This window comes from Patiria miniata, unplaced genomic scaffold, assembly GCF_015706575.1.
Source record: "Patiria miniata isolate m_02_andy unplaced genomic scaffold, ASM1570657v1 HiC_scaffold_22, whole genome shotgun sequence".
Taxonomy (NCBI): domain Eukaryota; kingdom Metazoa; phylum Echinodermata; class Asteroidea; order Valvatida; family Asterinidae; genus Patiria; species Patiria miniata.
The window spans coordinates 14,646,567-14,671,594 of NW_024037061.1; the positions used below are offsets into that span (position 1 = coordinate 14,646,567).

At 40.7% G+C, this 25,028-nt stretch overlaps 1 protein-coding gene across 2 annotated transcripts; it reads left to right on the forward strand.

The window, feature by feature from the left end:
• Positions 1 to 1,157: 1,157 nt before the first annotated feature.
• On the forward strand, positions 1,158 to 21,663 carry LOC119730905 (TRAF-type zinc finger domain-containing protein 1-like). Of its 2 annotated transcripts, none has more exons than XM_038203969.1 (15): positions 1,158 to 1,534; positions 3,302 to 3,394; positions 4,882 to 5,017; positions 7,018 to 7,071; positions 8,084 to 8,567; positions 9,410 to 9,658; positions 11,439 to 11,512; positions 12,364 to 12,503; positions 13,462 to 13,579; positions 14,406 to 14,592; positions 16,318 to 16,605; positions 17,300 to 17,503; positions 18,916 to 19,204; positions 20,116 to 20,230; positions 20,642 to 21,663. In XM_038203969.1, the coding sequence occupies exons 2-15, from the start codon at positions 3,345 to 3,347 to the stop codon at positions 20,693 to 20,695; spliced, it is 2,442 nt and encodes an 813-aa protein (XP_038059897.1). In that variant the 5' UTR covers positions 1,158 to 1,534; positions 3,302 to 3,344; the 3' UTR covers positions 20,696 to 21,663. The 2 variants fall into 2 exon arrangements, with proteins under 2 accessions (XP_038059897.1, XP_038059896.1); XM_038203968.1 differs by having other exon boundaries at positions 1,158 to 1,302.
• The last annotated feature ends 3,365 nt before the right edge of the window (positions 21,664 to 25,028 follow it).

A 25,028-nucleotide genomic window follows, 5' to 3' on the forward strand; every position in this document is an offset into this window, starting at 1 on the left:
TGGATGGACCTGAAATATATAAATCTTAAAATTAATGTGGCCTGACGTTTCGACCCTAGCAGAGTCTTTCTCGAAGGCTAAATGACAAGACTATAAACATAAACAGGTACATGTATACATTACTGATGTAACAAAAGCAGTAAAACGATCAAAAGAAGGAACAAAACAAAACACAATGAAACTTACATGTCAGCAAGGAGGATCACCACGAAGGGATACTGCAACAGAGAAGTTGAAACATGAAAAAAAGTAAAACTGCTGCAAACTGCTTACTGACTGGATGGACCTGAAATATATAATTCTTAAAATTAATGTGGCCTGACGTTTCGACCCTAGCAGAGTCTTTCTCGATGGCTAAATGACAAGACTATAAACATAAACAGGTACATGTATACATAACTGATGTAACAAAAGCAGTAAAACGATCAAAAGAAGGAACAAAACAAAACACAATGAAACTTACATGTCAGCAAGGAGGATCACCACGAAGGGATACTGCAACAGAGAAGTTGAAACATGAAAAAAAGTAAAACTGCTGCAAACTGCTTCGATTTTTTTTTTATATTCAATGATGGTGCAATGGAAGCCTTCTTTTCTGTTTGGCGAACGCTTTTATAAAGAAATAAATATTGAAACATAATTATTTTGTAAATTGTTTTTCCCTTTTTTTAATTCAGGTCTGGTTATTCCTTTTTTTAAACAGTGTCATGACGTTATAGATCAACCTCGTTCCCACGGTGTCGAGCAGTACGCTCCCACCACTACCTGCTCTCTCACTTACTATTGGGAAACGAGGTTGAAAATACAGTAAACCCTGGGAACGAGGCTGGTTATGGATGGGTGTCAGAATTCGTTTTAATTCCGCCACATTGTCTTTCGATACCCCCCCCCCCCAAAAAAAAAAATCCCCCCAAACGTATTGTCTCTTTTTAAACTTTCTCCATGCTTGCGAAATTTGAATTTAGTAAAATTTCATTATTCTGAGAAATGGTGCTATTCTGGTTGACGATACCACCGTTGTATATTATAGTTGTCATTTCAAGGGCACCGTACCTATCAATTCACGCATTCAAGTAGCAGGACGGCTGGAGATAGAGACCAGGAGTTTTTGCCGCCGGTGGCGTTAAATAGCGCCCTCTATGCAAGTGTGGTACCTGGACTGTGAGTGACATTTGTGTTGCGTTTTCAGGTTGAGTTATTTTTGTACAAAAACAGAACCTGATTTTTATTTGATTACAAGCAACTTGAAAAGTGACAGCAGCAGGTCAGATTTCCTGATTTCGGTGTCGTTGCTTAATACCGGTAAACGTTGATTTCAGTAATCTGGTGATGTAATCGTTGTAGTAAACCCCACTTCTGCTCTGGTCATTTTCTGGGTAGTCAAAATTCTCTGCCAAGTTCACGCAGTTGAATCTAACTGGCGTTGAAATCACTTGCCGTTTCTTGTCTTGCGATCGCACACTGCACAGGCGCAGGCCACAGCCACATTGCACAGAGAGGGAAATCCCCGAAGACGAAATATAGCTTTGTATAGGTGGGTGTCGTCAGTTTTGGACGGGATTTTTCTATGACTAATAATTACTAATAATAGTACTTTTTAGGTCTATTTGCAAATGGGTTGGCATGATCAAGTATTATTAGTAATGTTCTCGGTAAGTTTGCTAGCAATTGTCATGTTTTGGACAAGTTTGTCAGCATCAGAAAAATGTACGCAGTGGCTATTGTTACGGCAGCCGTAACGCATTTCCCATTTTCTATCGTTACGGTAGACTGCAACCTGGCAACTTTTATAAAAAAAACATGACAAGAAAATATAAAATTAGAAGGAAAAAAGTGAATTTGAACTTTATGAAATTCGGACTTTATTTCCCTTTTAAAAAAAATCCTCCAAAGCCTCAGGTTAGAAAAGGAAAAAAATTTGAGTGCAAAACTGAGATATGAACCCGCAACCTCGCGGTGCAAAATCCTACCCTCTATCGGCTGAGCTGGCGCACTGCTCGATAAAACGAGTGGAAACAAATAATTATATACCTGCGTGCGTATCAAAAAAATATCGTAGAGGGCGCTAAACAACGAGTGCCGTAACGATAGCCACTTCGAAAAATGTAAGTTACGTTACATGGTTGGTTAGGCATTATTAAGTACAGAATAATAACTTAAATAAGGTGTTTTTTTGTGATGCTGCCTGCTTTACTCGAGCTTGTTTTTAGCCTGCATTAGATGCAAATATTTCTTTCCATCTTTGTTTGCCCTTCTCTTGTTCACTTTTATTCTGCATATGGGTCATGCAGTTTCACTTAAATCATGCTAATCCAGGCATATGATTAGCCTGGATGCCTCTGGCCTTACACTATCATAAGCTCTAGTACGGCCAGAGCAGCAAACGTCCCCTGGATGCCTGAAACTGATGTACATGTAGCGAATTTGCAACCGACTTTGAGCAAGATTATTTTTGAAAGGATTGACTATTTAATTAGTCCTGCAGCATGACTGTGGAGAGAATTTGTAAAAATAGAGATTATGTAACTGATGCTTCTGTTGACACATTTGACAGGTTGATTGATGCAATACTGAAGGGGGATCGGTTGTTTCATGTGCCAGTCTATTTTTTTGTGTTCCATGTTTTCAATACCTTAAAGATACAGTCCATCATTTGTAATTTGTGCATTTTGTTCGTTTGAAGCAATAAAAGTGTTCAAAATCTAATGAAGGATACTGAACAACTAACCTGATGAAGTTTCAGCTCAGCTTCAGCTGTATATTCTGAGAAAAACAGCATTCTAGGATCTCAATTTCAAATCAAAAGTTTCTGAATCATGTTTTGAATTGCAGCTATACGCGATGTCGCGCACTGATCCGTCAATTTATAGCAAATGCGCGCGCCTGTGCGTCGTGCCAATGCTTGCGCGCGCTGCGCTGAATAACAAAACGAACTACTAATTTAAATTGTCCTACGGTGCGTCTTAAGACGCACAATTGGAAAGGCCTTCTTTCGTTGATTACTTCAAAATGACAGCTTGCCAGAAAGAATAAAAGTATGTTTTTCAACAATAATACGCCAGTTACTTTTTCGGATGGCTGCAAATGATGGACTATAGCTTTAAGTTTTGGGACTCTCATACACAGTATTGAGAGTCCCAAATTTTCAGGCTAGTGTTTTGGATACACACTTTAGTCCAGTAGACTGGGCCTAGACTGGGGCTAAATTGATAAGTGATAATTATTATTGACAGTGACATGAAACTATATTAAATTAATTGATTGCGAAATTATATTCTTTGTAATATGTTTAATCATACAGAACTAATTTCAGAGCTACATAGAAAGATTCACACTAATTGATAATGATGGCAAAGGATCAAGATCCCTCGGCCACTGAGTTTTGCAGCAACTGGTAAGTCGACAGTATTGAATATAACACTGCTTTATGATCTTGTTTCTTGTTGCTAGGGTCTGTCGATATCAGATTTTTCAATAATCAATATATATCAAAACTCAATTGTTGAGAATATTTGATATATCAGTTATCCCCCATGTACAACATAAAACGTTAAAGATCATGCTTGATATCAAGGAAGCCTGAATGAATAAGACAGTTCAGTCACGAGACTTCCCGCTGGACAAAAACCGCAGACACCGACGGATCGCAACATGACACCAAAATTTATAAAATCGTAACTCAAAAACTACACAAGTTATAAAATGAAATTTACCTGTCATAATTTCTGATATCTCTGGGTAATCTCCCCCCCCCCCCCAAAGAAAACCCCAAAATATCAACGAAATTGGACAGTATGTTCTAAAATCATTGCTACAAATCAGGGGTGTGAAATCTCAGCTTTAAAGCTGATTTCAGCGATTTTTTGGTTTTGGATTCAGCGTTTTTTTTCAGCTTTTTCCCTCACTTGCTGTGTACAAAAATATAGAAGATTTCTAAAGTTCAGCTTTTTACACCTTGTTCCGATGTTTTCAGCTATTTTTATCAGTGGTCACTCACACCCCTGTACAAATGCACTGCAGTACACAAGGCGCTAGATTTGTAGCGCATTACCTCTGTGTGGGAATCACTGAACAGCACGCAGACTATTGCAATACAAACGAAAAGAACCAAAGAATTGATTTCCTGATTCCATGCATAATGATTGGTTTAAAAACCAACCGTGTGACTTCATTTTTATTTGGAAATTTCCGATAAACTTTGTGTGTGAGTTGCACATTGGTCGGCCATTTTTGTAAATGTGCACGATGTCAAAATCAAATTTATGAAAATGAAAATAAGTGCGAAAGAGATCGTGCATTCAATGGAAACTCGGTGGCAAAATTAAACATTTGAACTGTATTTCAAAAAGTTTCCTGAATTTCTGATGTCTACAAGCCAACAGAAATACAGTCTTTGGATCATTGTTTTGAGTACACCCAGACACCCTTTGTGATATTTTTGATATCATTCATCAATGAGGCTCGATATTTTGATATGATTAAAAAATTAATATTAGCGAAATCGATAATATCGAATAATCGAGTAACATCAATACATCACAGAACCCTACTTCAGGGGTGTGAAATCTCAGCTTTAAAGTTTATTTTAGCTTCTTTTGGAGGGGGGGATTTCAGCTTTTTTCCCCCTCATTTGCTGTGTACAAAATAGGAGATTTGCAAAGTTCAGCTTTTTTACACCTTTTTCAGCTGTTTTCAGGTATTTTGATCAGTGGTCACTCACACTCCCCCCTGCTACTTGTTGCACTGATCATCACCCACAATTTTATGACGTGAATTTGCTTGCATTGTGAAATGTGTGGGATTTGATGAATGTTTGACAAGTTCTGCACTTTTTCCCCATTATGTTTCGTCGCTACTATTCATGCATAATTGTTTTCCTAGCAAACGGGACATTCCGTCGGTGAACTACCTCATGCATCAGAACCACTGCAGCCGTAACATCGTGCTATGCAGTAAATGCGAGGAGCCGGTTCCCCGCACGGAGATGGACCAACACAATGAAGAGAATCACGTCAAGGTGGGTGGGACCAGGGATGAAAAGTGAAACTTGGGCTGGGCAAGGGACTTAAGATGTGTGGACAATCACAAACTGAACTTTTACTGGAAAGGGCTACCAGATTGTCTGTACAGTCATTTACCTCGACCATAACTCCCTACATCATTTTCTAGTATCTTCATGAACTTAAAGTTATTCAGGTTTGCAGAAACACCATGTGTGAATAATTTCTCAACTAAGAGAATGGTTCTGAAAAGAACCAGAGGTAAAAACTCGACGTTCCATTCAGTATGCTCTGACCGTCTTCAGGAGACGCGGAGCATACTGACCGGAACGTCGAGTTTATACCTATCGTTCTTTCTAGAACCAGTCCTTCATTTAAAGAAAATGCAGGAGAGCTATAAATCGCTCTCCTCAAATATTCGAGGAGAGCAAATCGCTCTCCTTAAAATCTACGGATGAACAGCGGTAAAACGACGGGTTACCATTGTTTTTGTTTTATTTGAATATAAGGATTTATTCAAGGGGCTGCATTATTATTAGTTTTTGCATAATAACATATGCTCAAGTTGCGTTACTTTTTTCGTTTTTGTAACTGTAAGACAAGGTAAAATTTATTTTAAAAAACTAACTAAATGGAGATTAATAAAAGGTTTGACTACTGCTCAGGCTTTCATTTTTTAATACAGGTGTCAGTTGGTTCATCACTTGATTATACTTGGAAAATGGAGAGTTAATAAACGGCACATAAAGCAACTGAAAAATTGCTTTCAGATTCGTTAAAATTGTATGAAATTTTCAGCCTGAACTATTTCAATTGCTCTACGAAAGCTTCACAAAAAGGGCCTCAAAATGACACAAACTTGCCTTAAGTTTTATCGAAAATATCTGCCGTCGATAATCTTAAAAATAACGGAAAATGCAGGTCAAGTATGCCATATACACAATGCTAGTCACGACGAGAAACTGGCTAACAACATCTGAACTTCGCACTAGTACGAGCGTTTGTGATGCACTGTGTGTGGTGGGCCGGCAATGAGACTCGTTTCACGGTATAGGATTTCGGTGAAACACGCTGCATCGTTTCACTTCACATACCAGTAAAACTTCCTCAAAATAAATTCATGAACACGGGAAATACATACACAGACAAGAGAGATCAAGTTTTGTGAATAAGCTTGCAAAGATCGTCCTTCTCAATCGTTGTTTTCTTGGCATTTTTACGACGTCTATTCCGTCCAGCCTGCACGCAAAACACTGTACGGCAGGCAGTGCATTGCACCGCGCAGGACTATTACATTGACTGGTTACCGCATTTTCATCATGCCTTCATTGGGACTTAGTGCGCGGCGCAGCGGGAACCAGTCATTGCTGCACTTGCACGTACGGGACCACGTGTTTTCATGCAGCTCTACGCGATATGCAGATTGTGCACGCACAGTATACAACCGCTGTACACACACGATCTTATACAGTACGTACGAGCTCGGTGTTCGTTCATTTTTAGCGATGTCCAGCGGCATATTAACGTGAGTTTGGGCATTATACCAACGAAAAATACGTGTAGCTTAAGACTTAAAATCCTTTGCGTTTTTATCACTTCTTATTTTTAAACTTCCCGTGTTTGACGAGCCCTCTTTTGGATTTCTGAGGAGCGCTATTTTTAGCGCTCCTTCGAGACAGTCGAGGAGCGCAGTAGGAGCGCCTGCGCGATCGCGCTCCTTAAAAATGAAGGACTGTAGAACCATTCTCTTAGTTGAGAAATTATTCACACATGGTGTTTCCGCAAACCTTTCATTCATAAGTATCTCCACCGTGCAAAGCCTCAAATCTTACTTAAAGTATTCAGAACAAAACGCGTGTCTCGATAAACTTGAATTGTTGCCAAATTCCTGTGGAAAGTCACAATTTACAATTCTGAATTCTTTGTAAAAGGGAACATTTGCTTGCCATTTATTAGAAAAAACTTCAGAGCATCGTACTCACTCCATACACATTCTATGGAATTTTGGTTTCACCAGGTGACTTGCAAATGTGGAGAGGCTGTCGAGAAGTGCCAACAAGAAGAACATGACGTAAGTTCAGTGGATAGACAAAGCCATGTGCAAAGTAGTACAGGCATCGATCCACTTAACCATCACACTAGCCATGGTCAGCTGGCAAATGAAAATGCCATTCACCCTCCTATGCGAACATACATTTTGTGCCAAGTTGTCCTGTCAGTCAAATCAATCAAGTGATTGTTTTAAACAGTTACGAATTCCCAGCCTACATAAAGCAGGATTGACTGGCCGTGACAGCCCATGTAACTTGACGCAGCTTGGCTTTGACTGTGGGTAATCTATAAGCTGCCCACAACTTGGCCTGCATTGTTTGTTCATGGTCTGTGGACTGAGTTTGACTAGTAGTCACAGTGCTTGCCTGACATCAGATCTGACTGCTGGTGACTAGCCTGTGTTAAAGCTATAGTCCATCATTTGCAGCCATCCGAAAAGTAACTGGCGTAATTATTGTTGAAAAGCATACTTGGTTGAAAGATAGTAAGGGAACTAAACTCCCTGTGAAATCATTCGTTCTGGCAAGCTGTCATTTTGAAGTAATCAACGAAAGAAGGCATTTCCAACGGTGATTGTTAAGAATCACCGTAGGAAAATTTAAATTAGTAGTTCGTTTTGTTATTCAGCGCAGCGCGCACAAGTATTGGAACGACGCACACGCGCACGCGGTTGTTATAATTCGTCGGATCAGTGCGCTACGTCGCGTATAGCTGCAATTCAAAACAATTCAAAACATGATTCAGTAACTTTTGATCTGAAATTGAGATCTTAGAATGCTGTTTTTCTCGGAATGTACAGCTTAAGCTTAGCTGAAACTTCATCAGGTTAGTTGCTCAGTATCCTTCATTAGATTTTGAACCCTTTTGTTGCTTCAAACGAACAAAATGCACAAATTACAAATGATGGACTGTAGCTTTAAACGTATAGCAGGGGAAGTCAAAGAAAAATTGTGACTGTCTGCGACTGTTTAAATAGCAGGAGGGATAAGCAATGAGTACAACAACCATTGACTTCCATTTCTTTCTACTAGGCTGAGCACTGCCCGCAGCGCCAAGTCACATGCGAATACTGCGAGATGGGAATGGACTTCAAAAACCACGCCGAGCACAAGGATTTCTGCGGCAGCCGGACTGAGCCCTGCCCCAAATGCAGCCGCTACATCTACTTCCGCGACAAGGTCCGCCACGAGGCCACAGACTGCAAGTACCCAGAAGTCAAGCCTGTCAAGCCGAACCCCTTCCAGTCCACCGCTGCCGTTAGGGACCCATACCTCCAGAACGACCTCTTGTTTCGGTCGGCAAAGTCCAACCGGTTGCCGTCGGGCTTGCTAGGGCAGTTCACTGGTCCCCCGTTACTGAGACCGGGGACGAAGGGTTATCCGAGCGGCCTTGGGGCCGGGGAGGGCAGGAGGGGCTTGTTTGATGGGGGATTCGGAGACAGGAAACAACGGAAGAACCAAGACAGGGTCCAGAACGTGATGACAAGGAACCCAGCCAGAGGAAGAGAGAAAAACGGTAAAGCTTCTTCAAATGACAATCTGTATGATTAAAGAAAGAGGATTGGTTTTGATGAATTCAGATGAAATTTCATGTGGGGTCCCTTTAATGCTTCTTAAGTCAACTTAGTTTTTGTGAACCCTTTGCTGAAGGATTGTACTTAAAAATGAAGTCTTAAAACCTTAATTTTTAGTTAGCTTGACATTTGTGGTCAAAAAATGTCATGAAGTTCCTCCTGTAGCCAAATAACATGAGTTATATGGGTGGAACTATTGACCCTGAAAATCCTAGCCAAACCCAGCTCCTCTGACAAGAACCGCATAAAAAGCCTAGTGAGTCTAGCCAGCCTCGCCCTGGGGCATGCATAATCAATCGTCCCGTCAACAAGCAAATCACAAGCTCAAGTGATGGCTATTTGCAGTCGTGTGACCAATGTAACATTCCAAAATCACAGGTGTGGGTTGGGACCATATTCAAATGTGTACTGCAAACTTTGCATGACAATGGGACCTCGTTTGTAACCAATCAGATGATGAGGATTTATTCAGGTGTTGTATGAAACAAATCATGTATGTCTCACATTTGTTCAATGGAAAGGAAAGAATGACAGGTGGAATGTTCCATTTTCGCCTCATGGAATGGAACATTCCATTTGTCACCTCATAAAATTATTCTTACCATTGCACACATAAACATTCATTATTTGTACATATACTGTAAACTGTAGGTCTAACTACGCAACATACCAGAAATAAAACTACCGGTAAAAATGCATTTATACAAATTTTCATTGGCTTAATTGTTTGCCAGTTGTTTCAACTGTTACCATTGACCATCAATGTAAACTTTTTATTTCACAGAGGAGAGAGCCCTACTTCAGTCGGCTACCAGCCAGGAAGAACTAGACCATCGCCTGGCCCAGCACCTGGCCCAAGACCTACCCGATGACTCTTGGTATGATTCTGATGACCTCTCCGAAGATGTGGCTCACCCAAGCAGTGGGCCCCCTCCTGCTTACGATGAGTTCCAGGACGATATTGCCATCCAGGAATTAATCAAAGACTCCTACAGCATTCCAGCCATCAACACCTTCCAAGAACAGGGCACAGGTGAGAGACAATGGGACTACAGGTTGGGTGACAGATGGGAATTGGTCATTTTCGTAACAAAAATGGCTAGTGAGGGGAACAGATGCTCTGTTAGGCTAGGCTATAATTCAATTTCAAAAAAGTACAGCATGTGTGTAGTGACAATACAGGGTGAGACGAAAAACACGAAGCCCAAAAAGTCTGGACTGTTGTTTCAGTGAAGTTCTGCATGTTGCACTTTCAAAATCTAGAATATAAAAGCCCAGTTCATAAGCTTTCTTTTAGTACAAGAATCATTCAAATCACTCAAGTACTTTTCAAGTTATGGAATTTTAAACACAACCACCGTTTTAAAGTTAGGTCCACGGATCACACAAAAGGTGTGTGTTCTTTCAGCAAAATGAAAACAATTCACACACATCCCTATGTGATTTCTTTTCGTTTTGCTGAAAAAACACTTATACCGTTTTGTGATCCGTGGACAGAACTTTAAAACGGTGGTTGTGTTTAAAAGTCCGTAACTTGAAAAGTACATGAGTGATTTGAATGATTCTTGTACTAAAAGAAAGCTTATAAATTGAGTTTTCATATCCTAGATTTTGAAAGTGTTACATTTAGAACTTCACTAAACAATGGTCTTGACATTGGGGTTTCATTTTTTTGACTCACCCTGTATTGTTTTGGTACCAAACAATAAGGAATGATAAGATGGACGTTTGCGTTGGAGTGATGTAAATTTAATTTTAGGTTTTGCCCTTCACCGACATATATACCAGAAATAGTACTATCGGTAAAAATGCAAATTTATGTACAGGTAAATATTCTCCATACAGATTTTCATTTTGCCCTTCATACGTCGGTGAAGGGCAAAACCTGATATGGAATAACAAATGATGTTGTCAAAATACCGACATATTGACAATCTCGGTGTGGAATTTCAATAGTGCCATTTTTCTCTTAAATGTGGCCAGATTTGTACAAAAGCCCTGTAAAAAAAAAAAAGATGACAGAAACAAGTGGCTGAGATCTGCACTGCACTGTACATGTATATTGTTAAAATTCCTTGTGGTCAAGTTGTCTAGATAAGGTGAAAATTGTGCTTACTAGTCATCCAGAAAAGCCTTTGAAGTCCTGCCCATGCATGCTGCCTGTTTGCAGTTCCCCTAATACTGCTTGTCTCATTGTACTTGGACAACATAGTAGCCTGCCCAGAAAAGTACCCTATAACACCGAACACCATCGTGTTCTTGTGGCGGTAAATCGTAGACTCACAAAATCCAATATTGCAGAAGCCTGCACGCTGAATATAAACTCAAAATTGATGCCGCTAGTTTGTTTCGTCCCATTGAATTCTCTGGTATTAACCTGAACCCCCTATGCCCTTTTTGCTAGGACCCAACCTCAATCTTCCAAAATCCTCCAAAATTTTGCACTTGACATGTATGTTCAAATGAAGGATACAAAAATTACCCACTGCCTCAATCCTTCAAAATTCTCCAACAGCCCTGCCTTTCAAAATGCCTTCAACCTCAATCCTCCAAAATCCTCCTCTTCTTCTAACACCATTCATCCTCGATCTTCCAAAATCAGCTGGTACCGAATGTCCATGTGCTCCCAATCCTCTACAATCCTCCAAAATTGTATGTTGCATTCATCCAAAACCGCCCGGAGGACTTTGGATGATTGAGGAGGGTTAGGGGGAAAGTGATATCCGAGACAATAGATCATGCTGTTAGCATAATGTGTGACTTCACTGATGAGAAAACCAACATACCCCTCATTTTCTTTTATTTCCACACAGCATTGGGTGACTTAACATTACCGTGTGAATTCTGCCAGCGACCCATTCCAGCTGAGACACTTATACAGCATCAGGTAATGATATCGGTCTGACTATGACTAGATATTTCCAAATACTGCACAGTCATATCTGGGCCGTTGCTCCTTGTACCTACTTGTCCCTTCTTGACAGAATACAACAGCGGGCTATTCATTTGGGAGGACTGGACCCAGCATCATCTCTAGAACCTCTTTCTGTTAGACGTTCAGCTGCTTCTCTTAGCTTGTTCTACATGGGCTCAGAAGGTCCCTCACTTGTTGTCCCTTCTGTTCGCACCTTCACTCGCAGCACACGTTGTGCAATCTCCACTCAACCCTTCAATGTATCTGTTCCATAGGCCAGTACTGTGAGATGTTCTTCTAGCTTTTTTCCTCGTACTGCTGCACTTTGGAACTTTATACCTGAATCCTGTTTTCAACCAACTTAAATCTAAACACCTTGAAGTGGCCCTCTTGCCTTGTGATGAACGATTCCCATATATTTTGCTGCCAATGTTTATTGAATTGTTAATTAAGGTATATATCGGTGGGGTAATGAGACGATTATGTCATTTTGTACAGCCTTTGTCTTTCTGAGAGCATTTTAATGGAAGTTTGTTCTTGCACCCCACACATGGACTGGACTCAGCAAAGACACCAAAATGGAGCATTAGGCATTATCAGAGGATGTCTGTTGTTGTTTTGTTTGACAGAATAAGCCGTCTGGTTCAGTAAAATAAAATAAAATAAAAATGGGCATTTCCTGGAGTGCGTGGCAATTTCCCCTACGTATCATGTACCAGATGGTGGAGGTCCATTCAATAAATGTGGAACATTTTCATTGGGCATGTGTTGAAGCATCTTGGATATTGTGTATACATGTGTATTCCTTTTCTTTCTACCTCTAGTCTGGTTGCCGTCCTGACCTTGCATGCCATCCAAAGGAGGAGACAGCTCAAACCAACAACAGCAGGCCAAGAGGTCCCAGCCACCCACAGCCACCATCTGAAGTACTGAATAATTTCAACTATGGTTCAACATTTCCAGGGTAAGGCACAGTCTACCAAAAAAAATAAGCCATTTTGTTGAACTTGGAGTCCAGTACTCTTTTTAATGTCTACATGTGTTGTATATATTGCATTAAGCCGGCCTCGGTCAACCTGCAATTTACTTGCACAGCAACAGTACCGTCGGCATCAAGCACAAAAGTTCAAGCTCAAGTTAAAAAAAAACTGAGAAATTGTGAGATTATCGTGGAACAAGTGGCATCTCGATGCAGCATAATCGCAACCCTGCTCACATTACCGATGTCGCGACACTTCACCCAAGTCGACTGCGATTGATTCCTGCCTTTCGGGAACCCGTTCCATCGTGGCGCAGAAGTTGAGATTTTTCTACTCTTGCGACTGTTGATTTTTTTTTGAGTGCCGACTGATGCCGATCGTCTTAATATCGTCGCAGTTACACTCAGGTCGCAAATGAATGATATGTTGCCGATGGTCGCAGCTCAGGCGCAGCTTGATCCTGAAAAGTCAGTCGCCAACCGTTCAGAGTTGTCAAAAGGTCGAACTGAGGGTGGCTTGACTGGATGTTTGTCATTTGGCACAAATATAATACGTGGCATTTCATTTCAATTTGGGGAGTGTGACCTAGTGGTTACGATACATGAGTCATGATCAGAGAGTCGGGGGTTCGAATCCAACCGCCGACCATACGTTATGTCCATGGGCAAGCCACTTAACCCTCACTTGCCTCTCTCCACCCAGGAGTATAAATGGGTACCGGCATTAGCTGGGGAGTAACCTGCGATGGACTAGCATCCCATCCAGGAGGAGTAGAAATATTCTCAGTCGTTTCATGCCACTGAAGCCAGAGATAAACGCCAGCCTGATGGGCCACATTGGCTCGTGACAGACTTGACTTTCCTTTTTCATTTAAAAACTAGAAGGTCAATGTAATATTCCACAATGTACACCACAACACCACAAACTGTCTTTGATCACCAGGTACAGTTCTCTGGACCGGTCAGACAGCCCTCATAACTATGACGAAGACAATCTCCTGATGCTACCCTGCGAATTCTGTGAGATACTTCTCCCAGCAGATGCCCTGCCAATGCATCAGGTATGTGCACTAGCTTCATAAAATGACTTCTCCCTCTAGACGTTGTAAACAGTTGTTTCTTCTGTCTCTAATAAAGGAATACCTGCTGTTGATGGGTGATAACGGAAGAGGAATGAAACTTGAATAAGCCTTTTTACTTAAATTCAAAGTATTGTTTATCAAATGTTTTTTACAGGGAAACTGTGATGAATTATTTGTTCAGCTGTATACTATTCTCTTTTCTTGAAGTAACAATTCATAAAATCAGGAACGTTTTTGAAACCTTAATCCTAACCCCTAGGCCCTTTTGGCTAGGAACCATCCTCAATCCTGCAGCATCCTCCAATTGCCACCATGTAAAAATTGGATTCAGCCTCAATCCTCCAAAATCATCTGTTATGTCTTGAATTTGTTCAGGAGAGGAGTGACCATAATTGCCTCAATCTTTCAAGATTCCCCAACAATCACTGTTATAGGTTGAGGCAGTGCCGATGACATTCAGAAGCAGTGCGGATGATATCAGGCATAATGCAGGGCTCACTTATGCATGACTGAACATGAACAATGCTGGGTACAGCCTACGAACTCGACACAATGCATCCTCCAAAATCAACACTTTTTTGCCTTTTGGCCTCAATCCTCCAAAATCCTCCAAAACTGTCTGGAAGATTTTGGAGGATTGAGGAGGGTTAGGGTTAATCCCTGAAAGGAATGATCGGATACAACATCTGAGTTTTAAATCAAAACTTCATCTAAAGGTACCAAATACATGCCAGTGGTTAATCTCTGACTGTTTCCAAAATTTCCTGAGCCCTATATATTTCAGTTATTTTATCGCTTCACCCAGGTCAACTGTAGTGAGAACCGCACCGTGACCCCAGCACCCACGACCTTTGACCCCAGCCCAGGGTCGTACCCCACCAGAAGGGGCGGGTCAAACGAGAGTCCCATCAGACCCAAACCGCACAGGGTTCAACGACCTCAAGACTTCCCTGTCAGACCGAGGAAGCATCAGGACGAACAGGCTTTTGCTGGTATGGACAAAAAGTAGAGTGCGTTCATTCTGATGAAATCCAGAGGCTGTCTTTGAAAACCCAACTGGATAGATGGCATTTCATGGTTCTTTTTTTCGCATTCAAGTATAAACATCTTACTTTTTTCTATGCAAATGTCAATGCAGTGTATACAGGGTGAGTCAAAAAACATGAAACTCAAATGTCGGGACTATTGTTTTAGTGATGTTCTAAATGTAGCACTTTCAAAATCTAGGATATGAAAGTTCTATTCATAAGCTTTCTTTTAGAGCAAGAATCATTCAAATCACTTATGTACTTTTCAAGTTACGGACTTTTAAACACAACCACCGTTTTAAAGTTCTGTCCACGGATCACACAAAAGGTGTGCGTTCTTTCAGCAAAACGAAAACGATTCACACACATCCCTATGTGATTTGTTTTCGTTTTGCTAAAAGAACACTTACTGTTTTGTGATTCGTGGACAGAGCTTTAAAACTGTTGTTGTGTTAAAAGTCCATAACTTGAAAAGTACATAAGTGATTTGAATGATTCTTGTTCTAAAAGAAAGCTTATGAATAGAACTTTCATATCCTAGATTTTGAAAGTGCTACATTTAGAACATCACTAAAACAATGGTCCTGACATCTTGGTTTTTGGGGTTTTTTTACTCACCCTGTACAAAAACCAGAGTAGGCTTGCCTAGGTGAACTAGAACAGGAAGTCACAGTTTAGGACATAATTTATTCACAGTCAGACTAGTCAGTTATTCAGTCAGTAAAGGGACAATAAGCCTCTGCACTGATGACGTCACACTTTGTTTTATACACATGTGCTTTCTTATGGGAGCCTGGTGGGGACGACGGTTTCGTAGCTCCATAGAAAAGCGCACACTTAAAGAGGTTGTGGAATGCTCGAAGATATTTCCGTCATTTTTCGGGTATATGTAGCCTAAGGTGTGATGAAATAAAAACGACTATTGTGTCTGTCATGAAATGAGTACAAAAGGTACTTTTGAGGGCTGTTTTTCAGGTCCTGTTTCGACCCGAACGTGCAATTTGTGTAAAAGTCGTCGTTGGGGGCAGCAAACAAAACATAGTAAATCGTGACGTAATAAACAGGACTCCCGATGCAGCGTAGTATAAACGAGTCCTGTTTATTACGTCACGATTTACTATGTTTTGTTTGCTGCCCCAACAACGACTTTTACACAAATTGCACAGTCGGGTCAAAACAGGACCTGAAAAACAGCTCTCAAAAGTACCTTTTGTACTCATTTCATGACAGACACAATAGTCGTTTTTATTTCATCACACCTTAGGCTACATATACCCGAAAAATGACGGAAATGTCTTTGAGCATTCCACAACCTCTTTAAACAAAGTGTGACATCATCAGTACAGAGACTTATTGAACTGGTAATTGAATCTTTTGGCTCTAGTTAAAGACACTATTCTATCCTTTTTCAACAAATTTTAATTTTTTTGTGCGTGTATAAATTTTCAAGTTTTATGTTTTATCAAATGAAAAAAACCGCTTCTTTGTGTTTTACTTTTGGTGTCTACAACCTTAACAAACAGCTCTTATAATTGTCATGCTGCAAATAATTGAAACTTTTCTGTAACTAAACATGGGTGAAATTTTCCATTTGAAGCCTCATTTAAAAGAGAGTAACTCTGGTATTGCTAACAGAAACTACGTAAATACATTTTCCCCCATTTTTGTCCTGAAATTGCCTACCACTAGATCCCAGCATTGACGATGATGACATTGATGTTGACGCGATACCAGCTCCAGTGCCCAAGCCCAGAAACCCGCCCCAGCCCAAGTCTCGCCACCCCAGGAACACCGTCCCCCTGGCGCCTCAATTCCCATCGGACGCCAGCCAACAGGGAACCGGCCAACAGCCCTCGTTTGCCCGGTCGACATCAGAGAAGTACCTACACGGCACCAGCAGGAACCCCAGGCCGACTGCCACTGTCTCCAGCATGCCAAGCGGGGGCGCTGTTCGTGAAACGAAGATCAAAAACACAGGTATGGCTGTGAAAGTAATCGTTGGCATGTTGATGTCACATCGTTGTGCCTAGCTTTGCTATACCAAATTTCTCTTCCAGATTTGTAACTCAATCACACAAAAAAAGATTTAAAAAGGTTTAAAGATAGTAATGGCACTCAACTCCCTGTGACATTTTTCCCTCTGGCATGCTGTCATTTTGAAGAAAAAAAACAATAAAAGAAAGACATTCCTAAAGATGTGTCAAGTGACGCGTTTTTGGACATTTCCGTTAGCAGTTGGTTTGCATTGGGCAAATTCGTGAATGGGTGGAAGCATGTTGACACGACACACACTCGCGCGCTGTTGCAATAATTAGGGAGAATCATCGGTTCAGTGTGTGGCATCACGTAGCAACTATCGGCTGAATGAGAATCATGTCCTGAATGCTGATTTCGGGATTATGTCGTGACTTATCAACTTTTGAATTGAAATCGAGATACAGAATATTGTGTTTTCTCGAAATATACAGCATTCACAGAGCTAATGCTTCATCAGGTTAGTTTTTAGACAACCGACTTTAGATTTGAGCGCTTTTGTTGCTTCAAAAAAGAAAAAAATGCACCAGTGACAAATGGTGTACTCTTCCAAGAAGGTAAGCTTCCCTCCCGAATGACCTGAATCCACCTGGGCTAGCGACTGAAATCGATATTCTGTTTCGCAATTGACCCCCAGCTGCTTCAGGTCAGAGCAGGTACCGCGAAGAGCGTCCTCAGAGCAAGAGCAGCGCCAGGGTGCAGGAGACGTTGCAGGGGCTCCAAGATGCACCTCCTGACGACTACAGCGAGGAGGGACTGAAGAAGCTACTGGGAACCAAACTGTTGACCGGGCCGGATGGGGAGACGTACGCGTACACGCAAGTCAAGTACAATCCTTTTAGTGAGTGGGGATTCTTCCAGTCAATTTGTGATTGAATTTGATCAAGGGTCATTGCTTACTACACTCAACCTAAAAAAGAAAGTCCCCCCTTAATACTTTTTTGTCTAACTACTGGGTACATCTTGCTCAAATTACGACTGATCAGTACAGAAATTCCTCAGCAATCCAGCCACACTCTTTGTTTGACCCAAAACAGTGATAATGTGTACAAAAATAAACAACTTATGACAAATGGTACCTAAAAAAAAGTTGCACTTTTGTATACGTGCAAGGTGAGTGTGAACCACAACTTGCACGTATACAAAAGTGCAACTGTTTTCGGTATCATTTGTTACAAATTGCATAAATTCGTACACATTATCACTGCTTAAGGCCGAACAAAGAGTATGGCTGGATTGCTAAGGAATTCCTGTACTAATTAGTTGTATTTAAGCCAGAGGTGCTCAGTAGTTTTTGAGTTAGACAAAAAAGTATTGGAAGGGGGACTTTCTCTTTTTGGTTGAGTGTAGGTCGATATTCAGGTCTGGTGGTTTGATATATGCCATGACCTGCGCTCTCTGATATCAAAGTGTGCTTGATCCCTTATTGAAATGGGATCAAATTTCATCAGAAAACCTCAATTTTCTGGCTCCCTGCAATAGGCTGGGTTCTTATCCTGAAGGGCTATGGTAATCGAGTAACCAATTGAAAAACGACACGGGTAACCGTTGGAGAAACCCAACCCCAAAAATTTAAATCTCAGGAGTTGCTTTTCATATTGTTCATAAAGGTCCCCGCGATAATACTATCACATCGGTACAAGTGTATATATGGGCTCTTTAGCTTGACAGTGAAAAATGCATTTTCGCAAGTGTCGTGAACGTGAATCTGTTTTGTTTTTCCATGTAGCCTGGTTTTCAATTTGAAAATTCAAAATAGTTAATTACGGGTACTCAATTCCATAATCTGCAACTGGATCCTGACATCAGCACGCAAATCCTCTTGTAGCACGCACAGAAACAAAATTGTGCATGCAATGCTCAATGGTAGTTACCATGCTAGCTCTATACACGAATGTATTAATTCAGAGTAAACATATTGTAATGTGTTTAGTGGTATTGTAATGTGTTTATGGTGTATTGCAATCGTTTGTGCATTTCTTTCACATGTCAAATTTTTCCAGCCCTGGAGCAAAAACCCACTGGCATCCCTAAAGAAAACTAATGCAAATTTTTTTTATTTTTTTTTTGGAGGGGGGAAATGGTGTAAAAATTACTAGACCCTTGGTGATGGGATTGAGTTTTTACTTGAAATTGAGTTTGAAAGTTCAAGTAAAAAATATCCATTTGTGTGATTCAAACCTCTTGATAGATCCCGCACAAAAGACTGTACAGATTTTAGTCAAAACTGCTCAAAAACCTCCTTTCCCACAGGTAAGCCAAAGACGACCAATTTCCCTCAACCATCAGGATTGGAAATGGACGACCATCCCTCTGCCCTCCTGCCACAATTCAACCCAGCCGTGGCCCAGGACAGACCCCCACCGCACCAACACCAAAGCTCTGGTGCCAGGCAGAAGGTCCGACATGATCGCCATCAACACAAAGACGGCAACAGGGGGAACGGTGGGGCTTACCATCCCAGCTTCCCCAACGCGGCCAATCCACGCAAGGGCGGGGACTCAGAAAGGAGGGGCAACAGCGGTGGAACACGGAGACCAAAGTGAGTATAGTGACCAATTGTTGGCTGCTGTGATGTGGGATATGACGTTTTTCGCCTCTGGTGCTATGCGCCCCGATAATCGTGCCAATAACTCTAAAAGATAAAATGTTGTAACACTGTGTGAGAAATAAATAAAATCACTGCGATGTAACCCTTGAAGACTGAAGGTTTTGTCCCGCCGGACATGAGACTGAGCATTTGATGGTGCAGTTCTCATTTCGCGAAGCTAGCGCACTGGCACGTTCCACACGCAACGTGCCCGATGAAAGCAGTGCGCTATCACCCTTAGTGTGTGTGACATGCCTTTTTATTGTCCAGACACGTGCTCGTCCAAGACCAGTGAAATTACGGTATCCAAGCACTTGATATAACAATTATGTTTGCCGTGACCTGGGCGGATCTAGGTTGATGGGTTTCCTAAATTCCTGAAATTTTAAAGCTATCATGGAAAGGTCATGGAAAAGCCAAGACATCCTGCACAACTTATACATGAAGATGTGTAATGTTTGGCTATGGCAGTCTTCCAGTTTGCATTCCAGTTAATTATACTTCCTCTTTATGCATGTATGCTCTATACTTGTTCGTTCAATGCACCATTGTGATGCTTTTGTGGTGCTCAGTGGTGTCCCTTATAGCCTCCAGAGCAACAGGCTCCTAAGATGCCAGAACAAGAATTTGCCTTGGAAAACCTTAATTTTGTCCAGAAAAGTCATGAAATTCCCTTTCAAGATTTCTGTGGGAACCCTATTTGAGGTTAAGGGGATCCTGTTTGGGAATGGGTATCCACGTTTAATTTGGAAAATGTGAAATGAAATTATCACTCACTGTTATTAGCGAGCAATTTACAAGGGCTGCTGTCTGCAACACTATGTTTACTTTTTCATGTAAAGTGTTGTGCTCTTGATTGACAGGCAACCATCAGCATCTACCACCGTGACCCTTGACCCTGATGGCCTGGTTTCTCCTCTGCGGGTCAAGGAGGAACCCAATACACATAGGACGTCCAATCAGAAACAGGGGCAGAGGGTATGTATGCATTCAGTAAATTGACGGGACTGTTGATGTTGGAATGGTCTCGCTCATCCCTCCCCCGCTCACCCCTGCGCCGCTCACCCCTCCCCTGTTCACCCATCCCCCAAAGGCTTGGAGCCCATTTTGTCATTATCTATACATATATGGCTAAAATACTCGTAGAAGACCCAGATAGATTTCAATGTACCGACAAACCAGTAATGCAGTCGACTCCTTTTCAAAGCCTGAAAAGTATACTGTACTATTGATAAGTTAAGCTTAAAAAACTAGTCAATGCAAGTTTTAGTTTTACAGCAATTTAAAGCCAGTCCTAGCCAGAAAGTTTGTCCATAAAAAAATCAGTTATTTTCACTGAACTGAGCCCACAGTTTTCAAATTTATGCTCTCGATTTTTTTGTCCTACAGAGGCGAACACCAGCGCAGAGAAACACCAGATTACGTGAAGATCCTGTGCTATGAGGAGGACTGTTGGTAGACATGTAAACAGGACCAAAAGTGTGTCATAAAATGTAGAATATTTTAATTCCAGATTTCCCAAAAAGGGCCAAGAGCATATACCTGGGCCCAATTTCATGGCGCTGCTTAACGGTTAGCAGAAAAGTTGTGCTTACTATAGCAAAAAATTGTGCTAAGAGTACTATTTCATAGCGTGGATGTGCGCGCCTGGAGATTTCTATCTACACTTGTGTTCTCAGCTGATTCTGTTTCAGCTGAGCTAGAAAAATCTCTGAGCAATGTTTTTACCCAGACTTGGAGCTGGACACTACTACCAACTGACCCACTTTCTATTAGTCTGAAATTCAAGTGTGTCTGAAATTATCTGTGCTAAATTGCAAGTTAAAAGGTCTAAACCATTTCGTCTATAATGCCACGCAACATCAACTGTCTCAGTTTTCACCACCATATGGGCTCCGTGCGCCAACAAAGAGGGCGCTTTTTTACCACTTTTGAGAGCCCTGTGGACGGAACACACCGCGTGTGCGTCCTGGCTCGTGAAGTACACACGACTGATTATACTCTGAATGTGCGCAAAGCCATAGCGTCTTAGTGACAGCGTTAGGTGTCTCGGCGATGCGTTTGATTGTCTCTCCTGATGGGCTCCCCCAACTCCCCCTTTCTTGCCGGTGAGGGGGTACTTCTGTACGGAGCCCATAATGTCCTCCATTGACATTGTGGGGATCTGAGTGGTTTAAAAAAAGAATTCCTAATTCTGCTCTTTCCAATGTAAATTTAACTCCGTGACTACTTTTATGTAAAATTAATTGCCTGGATTAGAAAGAATAAAACCATGCGCAGCAACACGTTGCAATGATTGTCAGCCCATTTTCTCCGGCAGGCGCCAATTTCAGGGTTCCCACAGCAATGGGAAAATCCCGGAAAATCCTGGAACTTAAAGCAATCATGGAAAAGTTATGGGTTTTCATTTTGAGATTTTCTGTGGGAACCTTGAATTGGAGTGATACACTGGCTGTCAATGTGTTACAGAGTCATAAATCCTTTAAAACAATCCTTGAGACTTGTTTTTTAAAGGCCGCGTTCTGGTCTTGCTTCTTAAAGACATCCCAAAGCCCCTCATAGCAGCAAAATGGTTTTACCCAGTTTATATGATAAACAACTGTGTGCCCCCCCCCCTCATAAAAAAATTGTCAACCCCCGAGTGCCCCCCCCCCCCCCCCCCCACCGGAAATTTGGTAACTTTGAGAAAAGCACATTTCTATAAGTTAACGTGATTAGCGGTTTTAACATAAGGTGCCTTTTTTCACGTTTTCTATTAATTTTTTTTCACTAAAATCCTGTTTTTGGCAATTGGCTGTTTGTTTTAAGGTCCTGCGCCAGAATAGCTACACCTATTGTCTGACATTGACCATGATTGTCAAAAAAAACTAACCCCTCCCCTTGTAACATCCAGCCCCCCGCCCCCACCTTGCCCCCTAGGATGACTCTGCCGCTCCTTACAGTAGCAAATAGCCACACCAAAAGGCTCCCAAATAGCGTGGTATACTATTGCATAAGTCAAGCCTGCCACTCTAGCACCCTAGTCCACAAACGTGATTGCAAAATCCACAAGGACCTCACAAATAAAACAGATAAGATAAATAAATGAGATTTGAATTAATACAAGTATCAGCTACTCCGATAGCCAGCATTCCCTGAAGAGATAGTTTACAAATTAACCTTGACGCACACATTAGCATAGGACAAGCAGGCCTTATTATCATGCGCAAACATCATCTTTGAACCTAGCCTAGGACGGCTTACCCTGGATTCCTCAAATTTTTTGTTCTGCCTGTGGCTCAGATTTTGTTCAGATTGTTTTTGTATTCTAATGAAGGTGCCTATCGCTGTATTGATATCACAGACAAACATGGGCCAGGGTGATTTTATATCCTCCTGTGTGGTTAGTGAATTCTGAATATCTTGTCCTTAAATATTTGCAGTGTCTGGTCCTTGAAAAGTATTTCATTTGAGTTCCCATCACCCCTCTTGTCAAGAAGAAACATGTACACTCGTCATCCTATAACCCATGTTAAAGGTAATATACAACATTTGCAAACATCAAAAAACAAAACTACCAAATTATTTTGAAATACCTTACCTGACTGTAAGTGAATATAATAGTCTCAAGCATCCTGTGAAATAAGGGCACCTGGTGTGCTGTCATGTTTAACAAAATTCGTATTTTTGTATCCATTTCCAATGATGGTCGGCCAACCATCATTGAAAAAAAAACTGACACTTTTTTTCAAATAAAACCCCCAATGTACCAAATTTAGTTAGACCACATTTGTTTGCAATCGGTTGCACATCCGTGAATGGTTGCAAGCCAACTAGGCGGGTCCCCTTACCTGACAATTTCATGATGTCTATAAATTGCTAAGTAAATTTCATCTGAAGTAGGGTCAGGGAACCAGACTATAAGAACAGCATTTTTTTCTTGGTTTTGCCAGCATCTATGAAAACAAAACTTTAAACAAGTCAGCGTAACAATATTTGCTATAAAATACTAACCCCCAATTCAATCCATTTCTGAAAATTACAGCAAAATTAAATATTGTAATTTGCTCAATCATGACATATATTTTGTTCATTTAATTAATTTTGAACATTTTCCAACTTAGAATGTCATCTTACGTCAAGAATAATTAAGAAAGCACCTTTAAAAATAGTTACATTTTTAAGTGAACTTTAATTACCTGAACTGAAAACTGTGTTCCATGGTTAAATATATAATCAACCGAAGAGGAAGTACTTCATATGTAAGATGCTGACAAAAAACTCTTTAACTATTTATGCAAATCTTGATTTGAATAAAGCAATCCTAATTACAAATTGGAAAACAATATTTAATGAAGAGAATATAGTATGCCATATTAAATGCTGTCTTTGAAAACAATATTGTAAATATTTCACATAAAGTGTGTACTGCATATAGTATTCTGACAGGAATGTATATCCGTGGCGAGTGGTTTTTGTGGTTTCTCATTAAAGGCATATAGGATCATTTGCCTTTCATGCATTTTGTTCGCTTTCAGTGACACCACTCAAAATCCAAAGAAGTTTCAACTCAGTGAATATTATAATTTTCGAGAAAACAGTGAAGAAAATGCACAACCATTAGTCACGAAATACGATTTCGTCCATAGCACTGGTAAAATCAGTCATAATTTTGACCGAGTTGGAAACCACCTACATACATTCCTTGATATCTTCTAAATGACAGCAAAACAGACGGAATAATTTCACGGGGTGCCAATTAGCACCACTACGATCTTTAATTCAAGTAAGCTTCTGGATAATAAGTCGGTATATAGGTAGTTACTTTTGGGACTCATGCAAAATGATCTTATATGCCTTTGAGTAAACATAATTAAACGATAGAAATTGTATATGCAGTTAAAACCAGTTGCAGGAAAGCGTGGTTGCGTTATTAAATAATGATGGTATTGTTCTTAGCTATACTTCAAAATCTAAACGAAATGTAAACCTGGCCTTTCAGAAGATATCATTTATCTATTGAAATCATATACCTCTCGTTCTTTTTAGAACCATTCTCTTAGTTGAGAAATTATTCGCACATGGTATTTCCGCAAACCTTTCATCATTTAGTATCGGCTCCGCCATGCAAAGCCTCAAATCTTACTTAAAATCATAGACGTTTCCTGGATTCTCAACTAGTCAGACGCTTGCCAACCAAGTTTCAGTTGTGGTTCCCAGTATTCCTGCTCTACTTTCGCTGCCTATGAGCATTTTTCCCCAATATTGCATGATATACAGCTAACGCTATCTAATAAAGATGATACAATATATACATAATGAATTGTCGTTTTGTCATGCTAATTTATGACTGATTTCTTTTCTCGGTCTAGTACGTTTTTGGTGGACTTTTGGGCTACAAAAAACCGCGGATAATTTGTTCGGCGACATTCGGCTATTACGTTGAGGCTTTTACCCCTAGTGTTTTTATTGGGGGTTAGGGGAGGGGCCGGGCGATTAAAATCTTTGGAAAGTTACGCTATTTTGCGGAAAAACGTGCGCGTGATTTTGCGGAAAAACGTGCGCTTGGAGAAAGTTACGTGGTAGCAAATTTCAATCAAGATCTCACTATTTTATAGAACTTAATACAAGTGGTTTAGTTGAAACAATTGGAAGAATAAATATCTGAATACAATGAGTAAAGCAAAAATTAATCAATGTTTTATTAGAAATAATCAATGTTTATTTTTATCTATTTTTTTAAATCAAGACACCAGCATGCTTTTTCTATTTTACGAGTCAGAGACACACGTACACA

Coding starts and splice junctions, on each gene's coding strand:
- LOC119730905 (XM_038203969.1), top strand. CDS start 3,345: ATGATGGCAAAGGATCAAGATCCCTCGGCCACTGAGTTTTGCAGCAAC. Junction 5,018..7,017: donor ATGAAGAGAATCACGTCAAG/GTGGGTGGGACC, acceptor TGGTTTCACCAG/GTGACTTGCAAATGTGGAGA. Junction 13,580..14,405: donor ATGCCCTGCCAATGCATCAG/GTATGTGCACTA, acceptor CGCTTCACCCAG/GTCAACTGTAGTGAGAACCG.